This window comes from Polypterus senegalus, chromosome 8, assembly GCF_016835505.1.
Source record: "Polypterus senegalus isolate Bchr_013 chromosome 8, ASM1683550v1, whole genome shotgun sequence".
Lineage (NCBI taxonomy): Eukaryota > Metazoa > Chordata > Cladistia > Polypteriformes > Polypteridae > Polypterus > Polypterus senegalus.
In genome coordinates this window covers 180,603,684-180,619,634 of record NC_053161.1, presented here as the reverse complement: position 1 = coordinate 180,619,634, position 15,951 = coordinate 180,603,684, and the positions used below count along the sequence as shown (strand labels likewise).

General features: G+C 40.3%; 2 protein-coding genes across 2 annotated transcripts in view; one reads left to right on the top strand and one right to left on the bottom strand.

Annotated features, from left to right (window-relative positions):
• LOC120533515 (zinc finger protein OZF-like) overlaps positions 1-15,951 on the top strand; it is a 106,812-nt gene that overhangs the window by 65,802 nt on the left and 25,059 nt on the right. The window lies entirely within an intron of this gene.
• On the bottom strand, positions 247-10,612 carry LOC120533529 (zinc finger protein 664-like). Its single transcript, XM_039760464.1, has 3 exons — positions 10,509-10,612; positions 7,021-7,347; positions 247-1,761 (listed from the first exon to the last, which is right to left on the bottom strand). The coding sequence occupies exons 2-3, from the start codon at positions 7,331-7,333 to the stop codon at positions 860-862; spliced, it is 1,215 nt and encodes a 404-aa protein (XP_039616398.1). The 5' UTR covers positions 7,334-7,347; positions 10,509-10,612; the 3' UTR covers positions 247-859.

Below are 15,951 nucleotides of genomic sequence, written 5' to 3'. Positions count from 1 at the left end.
CGGACTTGAAGTATCAGGTATCTCTCTGTGTAACTTAATACAGGATGTCCATATATGGCCTTATTTATATTAGACGAACACGTCATCAGCTGTATGCTAAAGATGCCTCGGTATATTCATACACTCCTGTTGTGAGTGACCACTAGATGTTACTGGGCTGATCGAACCCCAGCAGGCCTAACTCTTCAGATAGAAAGAGCAGCAGCTACACCACAGAGTAGTTTGAACACCAATATGGACTTTGGAGAAAAGATCAAATCGCCTTTTATTGTCAATTCACTATATGTGCAGAAAATACAGGAGAATCAAAATACTGTTTTTCTCTCAACTTCGCAGTACAATAAAATATAAAAAGAGCATTGAAGTATAACATAAGATAAATAACATTAGAACTTGTAACGTAGACCAGTGTAGAATGTGCAGTAGTCATTAGTGCAAAAGCCACTTACAGTAAATTAATAAGCAGCGTTGCCTAAATGAGTCTGCAACTTTTTTTTAATTGCATTCTGTGTAACCAACTAGCAAAGCAATTCCAATTTTCTTCCCACACCTGACTGAATTATTTCTGATTTTTCTTTTTTTTATTTACAGTCTCTTTGGACTTTGCCTTTTTAGCATGAATTTTCATGTGTCACTGAAGAGTTTTCTGTATGAATGTTTTTCCACACTTAGAGCAACGGTATGGCTTTTCTCCTGTGTGAGTTCTTACGTGTCACTGAAGGCCGCAGAGTTGTTTGAATCACTTGCCACATTCAAAGCAACAATATGGCCTTAATCCAGAATGAATTCTGTTGTGCCTATGAAGGCTGCTGTTATCGGTGAATAGCTTGTCACAATCAGGAAACGAGTATGGCCTTTATCAAATGTGTGTTCTTATATGTCTACGAAGACTGTCTCTTCGTGAGAATTTCTTGCCACATTCAGAACAGGCATGAGGACGGTCTTTATTGTGGACTCCTGCATGACGCAGAAGACCGCTTGTGTCGGAAAAACTTTTGCCACATTCGGGACAGCAATAGGGCTTCTCACCAGTGTGAACTCTTAAATGCCTGCGATGATTACTGCCATCTGAAAATCGTTTGCCACATTCAAAACAGGAAAATGGCTGTTCTCCTGTGTGCACTCTCATGTGTGTCTGATGAATGCTTGTTTTTGAGAACCGTTTGCCACATTCAGAACAACAATATGGTTTCCCTCCATTGTGAATTCTTTTGTGTCTGCGAAGACTACTCCTATTAAAGAAATGTTTACCACATGTTGGACAACGGCATAAACCCAGTCCTCCTTGACCAATCATGTGTGTCTGAAGGTTGCCACATTTAGTCAAATATGGTTTCTCTACAATGGAAGTTGTGGTATGGCTGTGTTTTGAAAAGTTCTTCACACATTCAGAACGGTGGTATGGCTCCTTCCCTGTATTATCTTCTCTGCGTTTCTTAGGCATGTGACTATCTGAGAATTGTTTCCCACCTTCAGGACAGTGATACGGTTTCTCACTTCCACGAATCCCTCCATTATCTTTGGAATTCAATTTGTATTTAAATGTTCCCACACACTGTTGGCGGATTGGATTTAGATTGTACACTCCTTGAGATTTGATGGCATCGATCCTTGTTAGCTTCACAATGGGCTGAAATTTAGGATGCTGAGAGGCCGTTACCAAGTTCTTTGTTGCAGATGCCACTTTCTTCCTATTCTTATGAGGTTGTTTAATTTGTGGACGACCCTGAAGAGAGGACAAGTTGTTATTCTCTTGAAAATCTACAGAAATAAAAATAAGAGTTAAAGTTTTAAATGACCAATATTTACAATAAAATAGCACTACAGGAGAATTTTCAGTGTTTGACAGTATATGCCTTTTGCAATCCACTTTACAAAAGCATGCCAATGGAGTTAACACTTCAGCAATCCCAATATTTGCAGACTGAATTAATAAACACATGAAGCCATATTAGGATGCAGTTACCATGAACCAGGAACAAACCATGAGCAACTGTCATTAATGGCTTGGTGATGGCTTGAAAAAGAAAGAGCAACTGGGGCAGCAAGGGTGGCCAACATGACCTGCAGACCATTTAGAGAAGACCTCATATAGAAATGTCAAGGATGATAAAGCCAGTGCATCTACATGCACAGTGACATTACCAAGGACTCATTACATCAGTTGTGGCCCCTATGATCACTCCACCTTGTTTGGATAACTGTGCTAATTGAGAAGCTAATTTATTTGAATAAGTGTGAACTCCCAGACCTGGGAGATCAAAATTATTAGACACTAAGCCACATAGTATATTTACATACTTCTTCTTTCGGCTGCTCCTGTTAAGGGTTGCCACAGCGGATCATCTTCATCCATATCTGTCTGTCCTCTGCCTCTTGTCCTGTTACACCCATCGCCTGCATGTCCTCTCTCACCACATCCATAAACCTTCTCTTAGGCCTTCCTTTTTTCCTCTTCCCTGGCAGCTCTATCTTTAGCATCTTTCTCCCAATATACCCAGCATCTCTCCTCTGCACATGTCCAAACCAACACAATCTCGCCTCTCTGACTTTGTCTCTCAACTGTCCAACTTGAGCTGACCCTCTAAAGTCCTCATTTCTAATCCTGTCCATCCTTGTCACACCCAATGCAAATCTTAGCATCTTTAACTCTCAGACCTCCAGCTCTTTCTCCTGCTATCTGGTCAGTGCCACCATCTCCAACCCATATAACATAGCTGATCTCACTACCATCCTGTAGACATTCCCTTTCACTCTTGCCGATACCCAGTTGTCACAAATTACTCCTGACATTCTTCTCCACCCATTCCACCCTGCCAGTATTCTCCACCTCTCATCCACAATCCCCATTACTCTGTACTGTTGATTCAAAGTATTTAAACTCATCCACCTTTGCAAACTCTACTCCCCTTATCCTAACAATTCCACTGCCCTCCCTCTCATTTACACACATGTATTCTGTCTTTTTCCTACTAACCTTCATTTCTCTCCTCTCTAGAGCATATCTCCACCTCTCCAGGTTCTCCTCAACCTGCTCCCTACTATCGCTCCAGATCACAATGTCATCAACAAACATCATAGCCTATAGGGGCTCCAGTCTAATCTCGTCTGTCAACCTGTCCATCACCACTGCAAATAAGAAAGGGCTCAGAGCTGATCACTTACGTAATCCCACCTCCACGTTGAATGCATCTGTCGCTCCTACCGCAGACCTCAGAAAACAGGAGACAGAGTTGGAGGTAGCAGAGATAAAGATGCTATGATTTGCATTGGAGGTGACGAGGATGGACAGGATTAGAAATGAGTACATTAGAGGGTCCGCTCAAGTTGGACAGTTGGGAGACAAAGTCAGAGAGGAAAGATTGCATTGGTTTGTACCTGTGCAGAGGTGAGATGCTGGATATATTAGGAGAAGGATGCTAAGGATAGAGCTGCCAGGCAAGAAAAAAAGGACTTCAAAATATTTGCTTCACATCCAGTCCTACTCTGAAGACCACAATCTAGCACAGTTACAAATTGATCCATATTTATTTTAAAACTGCTACACTAAATAATTTCCATGTCACAGATACAACAAGCTATGGAGTATGTAGTTGTAGGAAGGCGGAGAATTTCTTCCATTTGAAATCAACTATCCCATCCTCTTGTTATTACAAAGAAGGACAACACCTCTTGCACACATTTAAATTCAAGAGTCAACAAGTTGTTCTTTATGTTGCTATACAAACCCGACAGGTTCCCCAGTTAATGTCAGGGATTTAAGCCTCTCTAACTTAAAAATATTGATGCTAAATTTCTGCCTTCTTATTTTTCATCCATAACTTAACCTTTTTTTAAAATCACATTTCTTCTATCTTATACACAGTCCTTTGTCACAAATTGGGTATTTCATCTTGCTAAACACAAAAAGGCCATTTTGCTGCAGGTTATCAATAGAACAGAGTTTAAAGTGGGGTATGTTTATTTGTTTAAAAAGCTATACACTTGCCCCTTTCAAATAACAAAAACGAGGTAGGGTTGTCCCTTTGATGTTCAGCAAAAAAGAAGCATTTGAAGAACTATTCAGAATATTATAAAATGCATTACGATACTGGAAGACCTCTCACATTTAATGACTCATTTGTACTGATTGCTGATTGGAGGCAGGCATATACAGTGCAATTTTATGGGCTCAAGAAAGGTTGGAGGCCTTTAGAACAAGACACACCGAGCTGGGAGCAGTTTTACACTGTGAAGAAGGAGATTTCACTGTATGTCTGTTTTTCCAGCATGTCAACATTAGCTAAAGACATTATTGGCTGTTGCAGATTAAGCCAGTGAACTACATCGCCATCAACACTGTCAACTTTCTTAAAAGACGGAGCAAAAAAAGAAAAATCATGAGTTGCCAATGTTTGTGAACTGCTGCATTTGAAGACGTCGAAAAAGCCGTTTTCATATGGTTCAATGATGCTCGTTCAAGAAACATTCCTATTAATTAATTAAATTAAATCATTCAAGAAAATTTGAGGTTTGTAAACTCTCTTGGGACCTCCCCCACCTAGACAGCACGCTGAAGTTTTTGGAAGACTTTTTATCTGTTGCCGGGGCAACAGTCGGCTCAAAGCAGTGCTGCGTGTCTCCGCCAAAGCAAATAGAAAAGATATCAATGGGTGATATGCAAGGAACATTGTAAATGCAGGTAACAGGTAACTTGATCACTGATCTGGCCACGACCCTGCCGGACTGCTGTGTCTGTGAATAGCAGAGTGGCAGATCACGCTACAATAAATAAGTGTGCCATTCCTGTTTCATGCTGAATAAAGTTGGTTTTGCTAAAGTACTGAGACTCAGCCTCGTGTTTTGGGGTGCAAGACAGGGACTTATAGTGCGACCCTGATCTTTTATGATTTGCTTCTGTGTCACTTCACTGCAGCGCTATGAGCCTGTTTTTGCATAATTAGATCTGGACCACCCTGTAGAAAAGACTGATAGCATCTATGGTTTTCTGTATCAAGATGTATCAAACCGTGGTCTTCCATTTATTTCTTGCTTCTAGACACTATTTTGTCAGAGAATTGGGTGTTCTGTAACTCTTAAAATGTTTGGTTATCAGCCAGAAGCTAATGGGCAAATGTAAAGAATTAACCGAGGCCTACAGAAACACTTGTGCTGTTTGATTGGTCCTAATCAAGATGACTCGGTTGATTTTCTACCCATTGCTGACTCTGCTAGGAATGTACCAGTTCACTCTGCTCCTACAATGTCACCATTTGAGTGCCTGTATGGTTGTCATTCTAGATTCCTTCAGTCACCTTCCTCTCCACTTTTCCATCTGTTTTTAAATAATTACTTATTTAACAGTTTTGTGAAAAGTTGAATTTGGCTCAAAAACTTTTTGAAAAGCGTTTGGCCAAATTATTTTCTGATTGCAAATGTAAGGCTACTCCCATCGTTAAATTTGGGCAAAAAGGTACGGCTAGAGACCCAAGACATCAGTCTACACAGTGACCCTTTTTAAACTGATACAGCACCAGAGTAGTATTTATTTTGAGAAGATCATGCTTTTAATTCTGACATTTTACTTCACTCCATGTAGTTTCTTGATGGACTCATCCATGGTTTTTTGGTGGATGGACTGTTCGTCTAAATCAATTGTTTTGAATTTTCGCAGTTTGTCTTAGCTATTTAAAAAAAAAAAAAAAGTAATATTTCCTAACACTAAACCCCTTTACTGGGTGGCATACAGTCATGTAGGCTGTACTAACTGAACTGTCTTCCTATAGTTAAAGTTTGTTTTTGGATTATTTGTCTGATATCACCTACACCCTATTCCGAGTTTAGGGCATGTTTTGTACTATAATATACCCATACCCGAACTGTATTTTTGTTATTTTGATAAGTCATTTTACCCTTCCGTTAATCACATAATTTGTGGACATTTTGTGGCTGCTGACGCGGCTCAGCTCCATCACATGTCATATTGCCTCCTTATTTAAGATGGTGGCATGGTATCCTCACTCTTCTAGTTTTGTCATAATTGGCCATGTTCTTCATATTTGATTATAATTGACAGATACTGTTTATTAGAGCCACCACTCAGTGAACAGTGCTACAAAATAAAAATTACCTGAACTTAATCAACATTTTTTTTTATTGCTCTAAAATGGATAAGAATTTCAAAAAGATTTCAAGTACTGTACCAACTTGTATTTTCAAAAACTTCACAAATAAAAAAGCCACCACATCACAAAGATCAGCCCCTTTTCATACTGGATTGACAGGATAGAGGAAATGGCTAAAAGCATCAAAATCCTTTCAAACTAATTTCATAGAATGTTTCACACGTTTTAGATGAAATCCTGCTTTAATTAACAATTTTGTTTGTGTCACTTCAAGAAAAAAAAAAGTTTAACTCAGTAAAGTTCAGTGAACCAATTTTCTTCACATTCACAAAGTCTTTGCAATTTCAGAATATCTAATGATAAATGTGAACAGGACTGGCTTATCCATTCACAGGTTTTGCACTCCACTGATGCACAGAAATTCTTGCACACAGGCAGACGTGAAACACTTTCATTCAGAGGGGTCTAAATTGTGCAAATTTATTGAACAGTCAAATGGGTGACATGTCTACTCCACAATACTACATGTGGAGAAAGTAAAAAGGCAATACATTATTGTTTGAAACGGTTTCTTTAAAGAAAGGTAGAAACAAACAGATTTGACATTTCTTTGACTTCTTTTTATTTTGCCTAAAATCTATTAAAAGGTTTTCTTCATAATAAAGACATTAAGCTTGTGATTATTATTAAAAAGAGATACAACCCAAACCAAGGAAATTGTGAAATGAAAAAAACTGCAAGAACAACTCAGCCATGCCTCCTCATTCAAATTCAAATGATTAAATTGTTTCTGTTCCTTAAACTTTAAAAATGAAACCCGTATTTTTGAAAAAGCCTTTGTTTCTAAGCAGAGTGAAAATGCAAGAAAGCACCCTTCAGGTAAATCCTAACTGCCTTATTTTATTTTAACACATACCTTCTCCAGTTTGATTTGGACACAATTTCTTCGTGGGCCTCACTTTGTTAGTCTTCGAGGATTCTGACGGCTTGTGGGCATTACTGTCCTTCAAGGAGCAGCGTCTGCCCAAACTGGAGCCCAATCTGTTTAAGTCTTCATCTGGGTCCATATATTGAGGATTACAGTCTTTCACCTTAATACGGTTTATAATTTTGCCGGGTCTCTGAATGTTAGTCCTACCCTTTCTTTTGTTCCTCTTTTCAATGACATCCTCTTCACGTTGACATTCTTTCTTTAAAATCTTCTGGCCAGCTGGATAAATTTTTGGCATCTTCTTCTTTATCTCTGTACAGAACACAGGGTTTAATTAATTCAGAAGTGCAATACAAATGTAACACATTTAAGTCCATTTTTTTTATGTCCTCATCAGTTAAGAAAGAAGCCAAGTCAAGTTATTCACCGAGACCACATGGGCAGAGCAAGTAATCAATCTTCATACCAGGTGACCAGATATGAAACAAACAGTGTCAGGGAGTGTTTCATGCCTTTACGACACACCATTATGACTCTGCGCCATCTGTTGATATTAGGGATGTTATGATATTAGAACTTTTGTATGTCATACTAATACAACACAATTTCACAAAGCTGGACACCCTTTGATACCACAACAAACACAGAAATCCTATTCACCCCCCATTAAAGAAGTACTGGTATTCATAAATCTTAAAATATAATGCAAACCTTGAAATGTAATGTGAGGCAGGGATGGAGATCCCCCAGTGCAATAGCACAAGGTAGGTTTACAGTCTTGGTGGGAGTTTCAGCACAAAGTTTATAAAGAATGATATATCATGAACTGTCTAATTTATCTTAGCATGTGCACATTTCTAATCATTCTCGGACAGTAGCTGAAAAACACTGCTTTAAATCCATACTGAAAATAAAATTCAAAACAATATTATACTGTTGAATTACTGAATTCCAATATTATTCAGGATACTTTCATTTAAATAAAAACTCTTTAAGATGTTTTTGTAACAACATGGTTTTAAAGTTTAGTTCATCACAGACCCATTCTGTATGAATTGCAACAGTTGCTACTGCAATATTTCAATTTGCATCATTAGCTGGTTAAACTAAAGAGCAAGATTTAACAGAATAGTCAAATTAAATCAAAAAAATCAAATGTCACAAGCTTGTCTTGCTTTAAATTTCTAAATCTGCCCCTTCTTTTACCAGATTTGAAGCTTCCAGTGTGAAATCAAACTTGTCAGTTCAACATTTATCCTTTATTTCAGAACTCCTGTTAAGCAGCATTTATTTAACTGCTTTAGATGTTTCTTACAAAAGTAATGACACCTTGTTATTGTGTGTGCTTGTGTATAAATCCAGAACTAGAAAATGACCTGTCGTCACACATGAGTGACTAGGGATCACCTGCAGAGATTTGTTCAGGTGAGAGGGAGTGCTGCTGCTAACTATCTCCTCTTCTTTATCTACAATGGAAAGAAATGCCCAGCCGAGGAGACACCACACCCTCAGCTCTTATCTGGCTAGAAGAAGAAGGAGGCCATCTTGCACAGTTGTGTGTCAACAATATTCACTACTTTGATTGAGCATTCAAAACTGTTAGGGTCCCGGAATATTGTTAATAGTTAATGTTAAGGAAGGCTTATACAAGTTAGGCCTCAGGATTATGTTAAGAAACAGGGGCATATGAAGGAGGAACTTAAAATCACTGGTCAACTTGTCTAATGTGAAACTGTCCCAACCTTACAAAATCCCAAACCATTATTCAAGTCACAGCCTTCATTTAAATAATCTTAGCGAGATGGAGGCAGTTGGCGGTGTGTCCCTGTGAAGATGGCCGCCTAATGTGAGACACCCAATGTCTGACTTCAACTAGCCTGTGACTCGCTAAGATAAATTTCAACAGGTTTAATTTTGTTTTTAGTCTTAGGGGCAGACTGTGTGTGCAGGAGAGCTGACAACCAGTGAATGTTTCTCTGAAGTAGAAGGCATAGAGTTAAGTGAAAAGGAATAAGAAACTAAAGGTTTTGAACCTAACAAAAATAAGAGATGCTCCTCTTTCTGTTTCGTGATTCAGATAGCAAAACAAAAGGAAAAAAAAAAAAAAAATATATATATATATATATATATATATATATATATATATATATATATATATATATATATATATATATATATATATATATATATATATATATATAAAGGGTGAAGATTGCTGCTGAAGAGCTACAGCTGTTAACCCTTTGAGCACCATGGGCTTCATCAGCAGCCTGCTATTGGCTGTTAGAAACAGGGCTGAGCACGACTCTGCTGAATGGTCGTTTAAATTATCGTGGTCAGGTAATGAGATCAGCGACTGTGGCTGGTAAATCTGACATGCTCCAGGACAAAAAATATTCTTCAAAACAACTGTCATCATCAACAACTTTGAAACAAGTTTCAAGTTTATCAGCTTCATCTTGTTTAAGTACACTCTGCACACATCACGAATATTTTAGTAATTAACACATTAATAAACTCTTATTAAACAGCAGCAGCTCCCAGTATTGTGAGACTGGCATGGTGGAGACCTTGTGTGCCTCAGTCTTTCTTAACGCTCCATTTGTGCTTCTAACGGACCAGTTTGCTATGGGTAACCCTAAAAGAGTGGATCAGAGTAAAAGCGGCTCATTATTGACCTTCATGAATACTCTAATTAAATGAAAGTGGGTCTTAGCCAGAAGATGGATGCCAGTCCTGACAGTTCACCTAAGAGTGGCACAAAGAGGTGACCCACACAGCCCACCTCACCACCGTGGTCCAGTGCAAAACAAAAAGTTATTGGGGTACAGGAAGAAAACCAGAGTACCTGTACGGGGCAGGAGCCAGCTATAGACCATCATAGGGTACACTCACATTCAAGTCCACAACCACAAGACAAGTTAGATTTGCCAGGCCACCAAACCTGAGCATCTTTAGAGAAGTGGAGAAAATAAGAATAAAAGAGCAGACATGGAAACTGCATAGAGACTAAAAAACAGGCTGAGATTCAAATTCATTCTGACAGAACTGTAAGGCAGTAACACGAAGTTGCCCGAGGGACTCCTCACCGCTCTTTCAATGTCCGGCCGGTCACCAACTCCGCAACTGTCATAACTGAGCGACGCGGAGTGACAAAAGATAAACAAAGGCAGAAATCAAAGCGTCTTACGTGTGAAATGGCCGTCTGCTCAATGCCGGCGATTCGCGAAGGAAACGACAAAAGGAACACACGGAAAGGAAGGAACAGGCGCCAACGGTCTGACTGGGTGCTACGAACTAAAATTTGGGACTCAGCCACGTGAAGTGAACCGCTGATACGAATGAACAGCAATGGCACGGGGGTGGCCACAGGAGGATTCACTCGAGCAAAGTTCGACGGGGGGCTAACGAACACGAACTCGCCGCCAGGTGATTCTAATGGAGCGCATAAAGCGCATCTCCAAAGTACTTACTGTCTGCCTCTTGCCGATGAGATTATTTCTGAACTCGGCCACTCTTCTGACAGTGTTTCCAAAGCGAATCGGTGGCAGTGTGGCTTAAGGAGCCGTCGCATAGGATTACGTCAGCCTGTCTCCGATTTCGGATCACGTGCCAGTTGAGCGAGCATATGCTGTAGCTGGAGAGAGGCTGGGTGGCTCAGTGTCCTGCTGCCTTATAGGAGCCTATTAAACCAATAATGTCATCGGAGAAGCTGCGTTTGTCTGGGGCTGCCACTGAGCCGTTTGTTTTTGTGATCGTGAACTGAGTTTTTATTTTTTTATTAATTAGTGTAAGATTTCCTGTAAATAGTTCTTGTAAAATTTAATAAAGTTCTTCGTGTCTTTTTTGTGTTTCAATACCTCAGTATATATCAGAATAAGAAACTTACTTCCCATTAGGGATAAGTGTAGGTCCGTACTATCTTTCTTTTCTGTATCTCTGCAAAGACATTCTTATTAATTGCATTCTCTGAAAGAAGTGCTCGCCGCCTCTTCTCTACCTTTAAGTCTCTCTTAAGTCCACCTGCTGCTCCAAGACCTTTGTCATCCTCTTGATGATTTTGCTTCTTTCTTCTCTTTCAAAATCACGAAAAGACCCCAAAGACATCTTCTGAGTCTTCTCTGTGTCATTCTCCTCTTTCATCCTTCACTACTGGACCCCATTCCTTCACACCTTTCTACAGTCCATCTCGCCTTCCTTGATCCCCTATATCTTTTCTCTTTTCAATGCTTACTGACCCCCAGTAATGTCTTCACTGATTTCATCCTTATGCTCAAAAACCCTTTCTCATCCCATCTGCCCTTGAGAATTACCATTTTGTGTCCATTCTGCCATTTCTGTGCAATACCCTAGAACTCATTGTTCATAAGCACCTCTCTTCATTTCTCTCTGACTATAATCAACTAGATCTAATTCAGTGTGGATTCTCCAAGGGTCCCTCTACTGAGACTAAACTGCTTTCAGACACAAATGCTCTTAGATCTGCTCAAGCTGCTTCTACCTCCTCTGTCCGCATCCTCCTTGCCCTTTCGTCAACCTTTGTTATGGTTCACCACCCCCTGTTTATCTCTTCTACCAATTAAATTAGAATAAGCGGCTCTGCTTTGAATAGGTTTAAGTCCTCCTTTTTGTGTCTCTTGGTCTAACTCCTTGTCTTCTTGACAGAACATTTCTACAAATGTGCTTCAAGAACTGGTGTTGGGTTCACTTTACTTTTCCCTGTACATTTGTTCCTTTGTTAATGTTATTTCATCTCATGGCTTTTCCTTCCACCTCAATGGTGGTGACTCACAGATCTCCTCTCATTTCTCTTATACAGTCCACTACTTTCAGCCAAGATCTTCAGTTGTCTCCCTGCCATCTCAATCTGAATGAAGGATCAGCCCCTTAAAGTGAGGATTTGATCAAAGACTTTGTAATCAGAAAAAAGTAAGAGAACACTTTTCAAATATAAATAAAGTGGAAGGATACAAAAAACCCATTATTTTCATCTTACTGAAAGTTTTCTTTCATTTTGAAAAATAACATTTTAATTTAGTTTATTATTGTTTATATTTTGAATTAGATATTTATGGGGCCGGGTGGCACGGTGGCGCAGTGGTAGCGCTGCTGCCTCACAGTTAGGAGACCCGGGTTCGCTTCCCGGGTCCTCCCTGTGTGGAGTTTGCATGTTCTCCCCGTGTCTGCGTGGGTTTCCTCCGGGCGCTCCGGTTTCCTCCCACAATCCAAAGACATGCAGGTTAGGTGGATTGGCAATTCTAAATTGGCCCTAGTGTGTGTTTGGTGTGTGGGTGTGTTTGTGTGTGTCCTGCGGTGGGTTGGCACCCTGCCCAGGATTGGTTCCTGCCTTGTGCCCTGTGTTGGCTGGGATTGGCTCCAGCAGACCCCCGTGACCCTGTATTTGGATTCAGCGGGTTAGAAAATGGATGGATTTATGGGGCCACCAAAATCCTTTAAGGGCTTGAATCCAGCAACATCCCTGTATTATTTTGTAATTTTCTTATGTGTAAATTTTCTTTGTCGTGTAATAAAAATGACGAAAGTAACCTGCTTAATAAAGCCCTGAAGACACAGCCTACGGTGAATCTCAGCAGAACAACAAAGTATTTCCATAATATTCTCATTATGGTCAACTAATGTGCAACTGAATTGAAAATACAGCCCTGTCACCAGTGGGTCGGTACGCTCAGTTCAGATCGGGCTGTGCTGTAAAGTGGAGTTTATTTTATTTTAATCATTAAGCACATGTGCAGTGCATCACATCAGGTCAGATATGATATCACACACTCCATAAATTATTAAAGCTTGTGTAAAACAGATTGGTCAGCACCGTAAACTGTGCAATGAAATAGACTTTCAATACGCATGTGTGCAGATCAGGCAGGCAGCACAGATTGGGTAGTGACAATGGGTCCAGCTGACGGGGTCTGTGATTGAGTAGGTCACTGGACAGCCAAATGGATTGCAATGTTTTGTTACCTGGTTTACTGGACTTGAGTCAGATAAATCCTCCCTCAACCCTGACCTTCACCATAATGTAATTCGGTGTTATCACTGACTAGCAAAATACCCGTGCATCGCAGCGGCGAAGTACTACCTTAAAATTTTTATTAAGAAGAAAATTAAACATTTTTAAACTGAGGGAAAATATACCAATAATTAAGGATCTCTTTGTATACCACATTGTGAGTTCGGCTCTCTGGTTGTAATATGAACAAGCTGTGCACTGAGCTTACTCTTGAGCATGCAACATACAGTTGGCCATGTGAACAGTAATCTTGTTTCAAATCTCACAGCTTGGATTGCTGCTGTCATAATCAGTTTGAGTTTCATGGTTTGTTTCAATTACGACAGTATTTGTAGGACTTGTTGTGTTGAAGAGACATTCGGCATCTGTCAAGCGTTGTAAGTATACAACCGGTTTCATCGATAACTTCACATCCAGCTTTTGAGAGTTTAAACATTCATAAACATCAAAGTGTCCACTACTGAAATCGTCACCTGCGAATCTATGATGTTTAAGAGGCATTGGCGGTTGTCGAAAGGTGTATAATATTTGGCCATTTTGGTACACTTGAAAGCAACAACCGAACAGTTCTTTGGCAGCCATCAGCTCACATGCAGAAGCATAGGTGAAGGGCTTAAGCATTTCACTCTTATAGTGCTCCTGTGTAGTATAACTATCTCCTGTATCATCATCAGTCCACACGTTGAACCTGTCCCAGTCATTCAATACATAAGACACAATGTTCCTTCGGATATCAAGAGTGAGCCTGATACGGCTGTGCAATATGTAACAAAGGGAATAAAAAAGGTAGGTGCCATCTCCGGGCATGGAAACCACTTGGTAAGTGACAGTTCTTTGATCTATGGTGATCACCTCGATAGATATGTTAATGGGGGTACGGTTGGAATGATAAAGGAAATGAGTACCTGAACAATGTAAAGTAAGTCTAAAATAATTACACAATAACTATAATCATAATAAATGAACAATAAAACAGCGGAGAAGCCGTGGATTATATTTAAAGGCTGTAGTTATCAGCAGGGAGACGTGAATCCCGTGGCATAACAAGGAAGGGAATATAGAGACTAGAGCGACGGACGGCCTTATATAGGCAGGCAGCCAACAACGTGGGAGGCGTTGGGATGGGGGACCAAACGCTGTCTCACACGGTGACCGAGCTGCAGGCTATGGGCGTATATATGTACGTAAGTAGGATTCAGTTAGCGTTGGGAACCCACGTACCAAATTTCTTTAAGATGGGCCCATAAGTAACAAAGACCGTTGAAAAGTTCAATATATGACAGTGGCATCATACCTGCCAAATTTCAGCCTTCTACCTACACAGGAAATTGGAGAAATAGTGACATTGGAAAGTTCAATATGGCGGCCGACACTGGCATCATACCATCGAAATAAGTATGTACATTAGTTTCGGTTAGTGCAGGGAAGTCACCTACCAAATTTTCTGAAGATGGGGCCATAAATAAGAAAGTTCAACATGGCGGACGTTGTCGACCGTTATCGACTGTTATGACTGTTATGTGTAGAATTTCTAAATAAATCCTGCTTAACTTTTGTAAGTAAGCTGTAAGGAATAAGCCTTCTACCTACACGGGAAGTTGGAGAATTAGTGAGTGAGTGAGTGAGTGAGTGAGTGAGTGAGTGAGTGAGTGAGTGAGTGAGTGAGTGAGTGAGTGTGTCAGTGAGGACTTTGCCTTTTATTAGTATAGATGTATAATATAAAGCAACACCCTCCTCAATGGAAAATTGGGATAAGCAGGGCTGGCATCAAGAAAGGCATTCAGTGTTTTATCGATTCGTCCTCCTTTATCAAACTGTACTACTGTAGCAAAAACTGACAAATCTGTGGTCTCCTTGTCTCCTACCACACACAGTGTCGGCAACTTTTACAGTGTGATAAGTAAGTCACAAGAACAATTTCAAAGAGTTGTGGATTGGCACCATATTTTGCTTTGGAGCAATGAAGAATGGTCAATGTGCAAAATAATTCAGGCATTTGACAAAATACAGAGAGTTGAGGGTTGCTTTTATATAGAAAATGGCTGCCGGAAATTATTTAAACAGGAAGTGACATTATCAATGGAGGACCGGAAGTGACGTCATTATTGGAAGCCGGAAGTGATATTATCAATGGAGGACCGGAAGTGACATCATCTTTGGAAGTCGGAAGTGGCGGGGAGGATGAGGAAGTGGATGGAAAGCCATTTTCTAGAATATGGGCTGTTGTTGGTGAGTGATTATTTGTCTTCTTTGGTTCTGGAAAATCAGAAGAGAGGCATTAATACTATCAAACAACCCCTCATCTGTTATTAAATCGCTCACCTCTGGGCTTGTTGACTGACTCCTAAGTGCTCGTATGTGACATGACCCCCCCCAGCCCAGACCCATCGGGTTGGGCAGCCTGCACCGAGAGGTCGTAGGCACGGGAGAGAGCATCAGTGTTGGCCTGAAGAGAACCTCGACTATAAGTGACTCTGAACCTGTAATGTTGTAATTCCAGAAACCACCTAGTGATACGAGGATTTGCCTCCCAATTCAGAGCCATCCACTGTAAAGCGGCATGTTCTGTCACAAGAGTAAATTCTTGTCCCAATAGGTAGTAACGAAGTTGTGTCACAGCCCACTTAATAGCCAAAGCCTCTCGTTCCACCGCCACATACCTCATCTCCCGGTCCAACAGTTTCCGGCGAAGGTACATCACGGGGTGTTCAGCACCATCGATGCATTGGCTCAACACGGCACCCAATCCTGTGACCGATGCATCAGTCTGGAGAATAAAAGGAAAAGAAAAGTCAGGGGATTTCAAAATAGGTGCTGAAGTAAGGGCCAATTTTAAGTCACAAAATGCTGCTTCAGTATCATCAGTCCATAACACTTTAAGAGGAGCT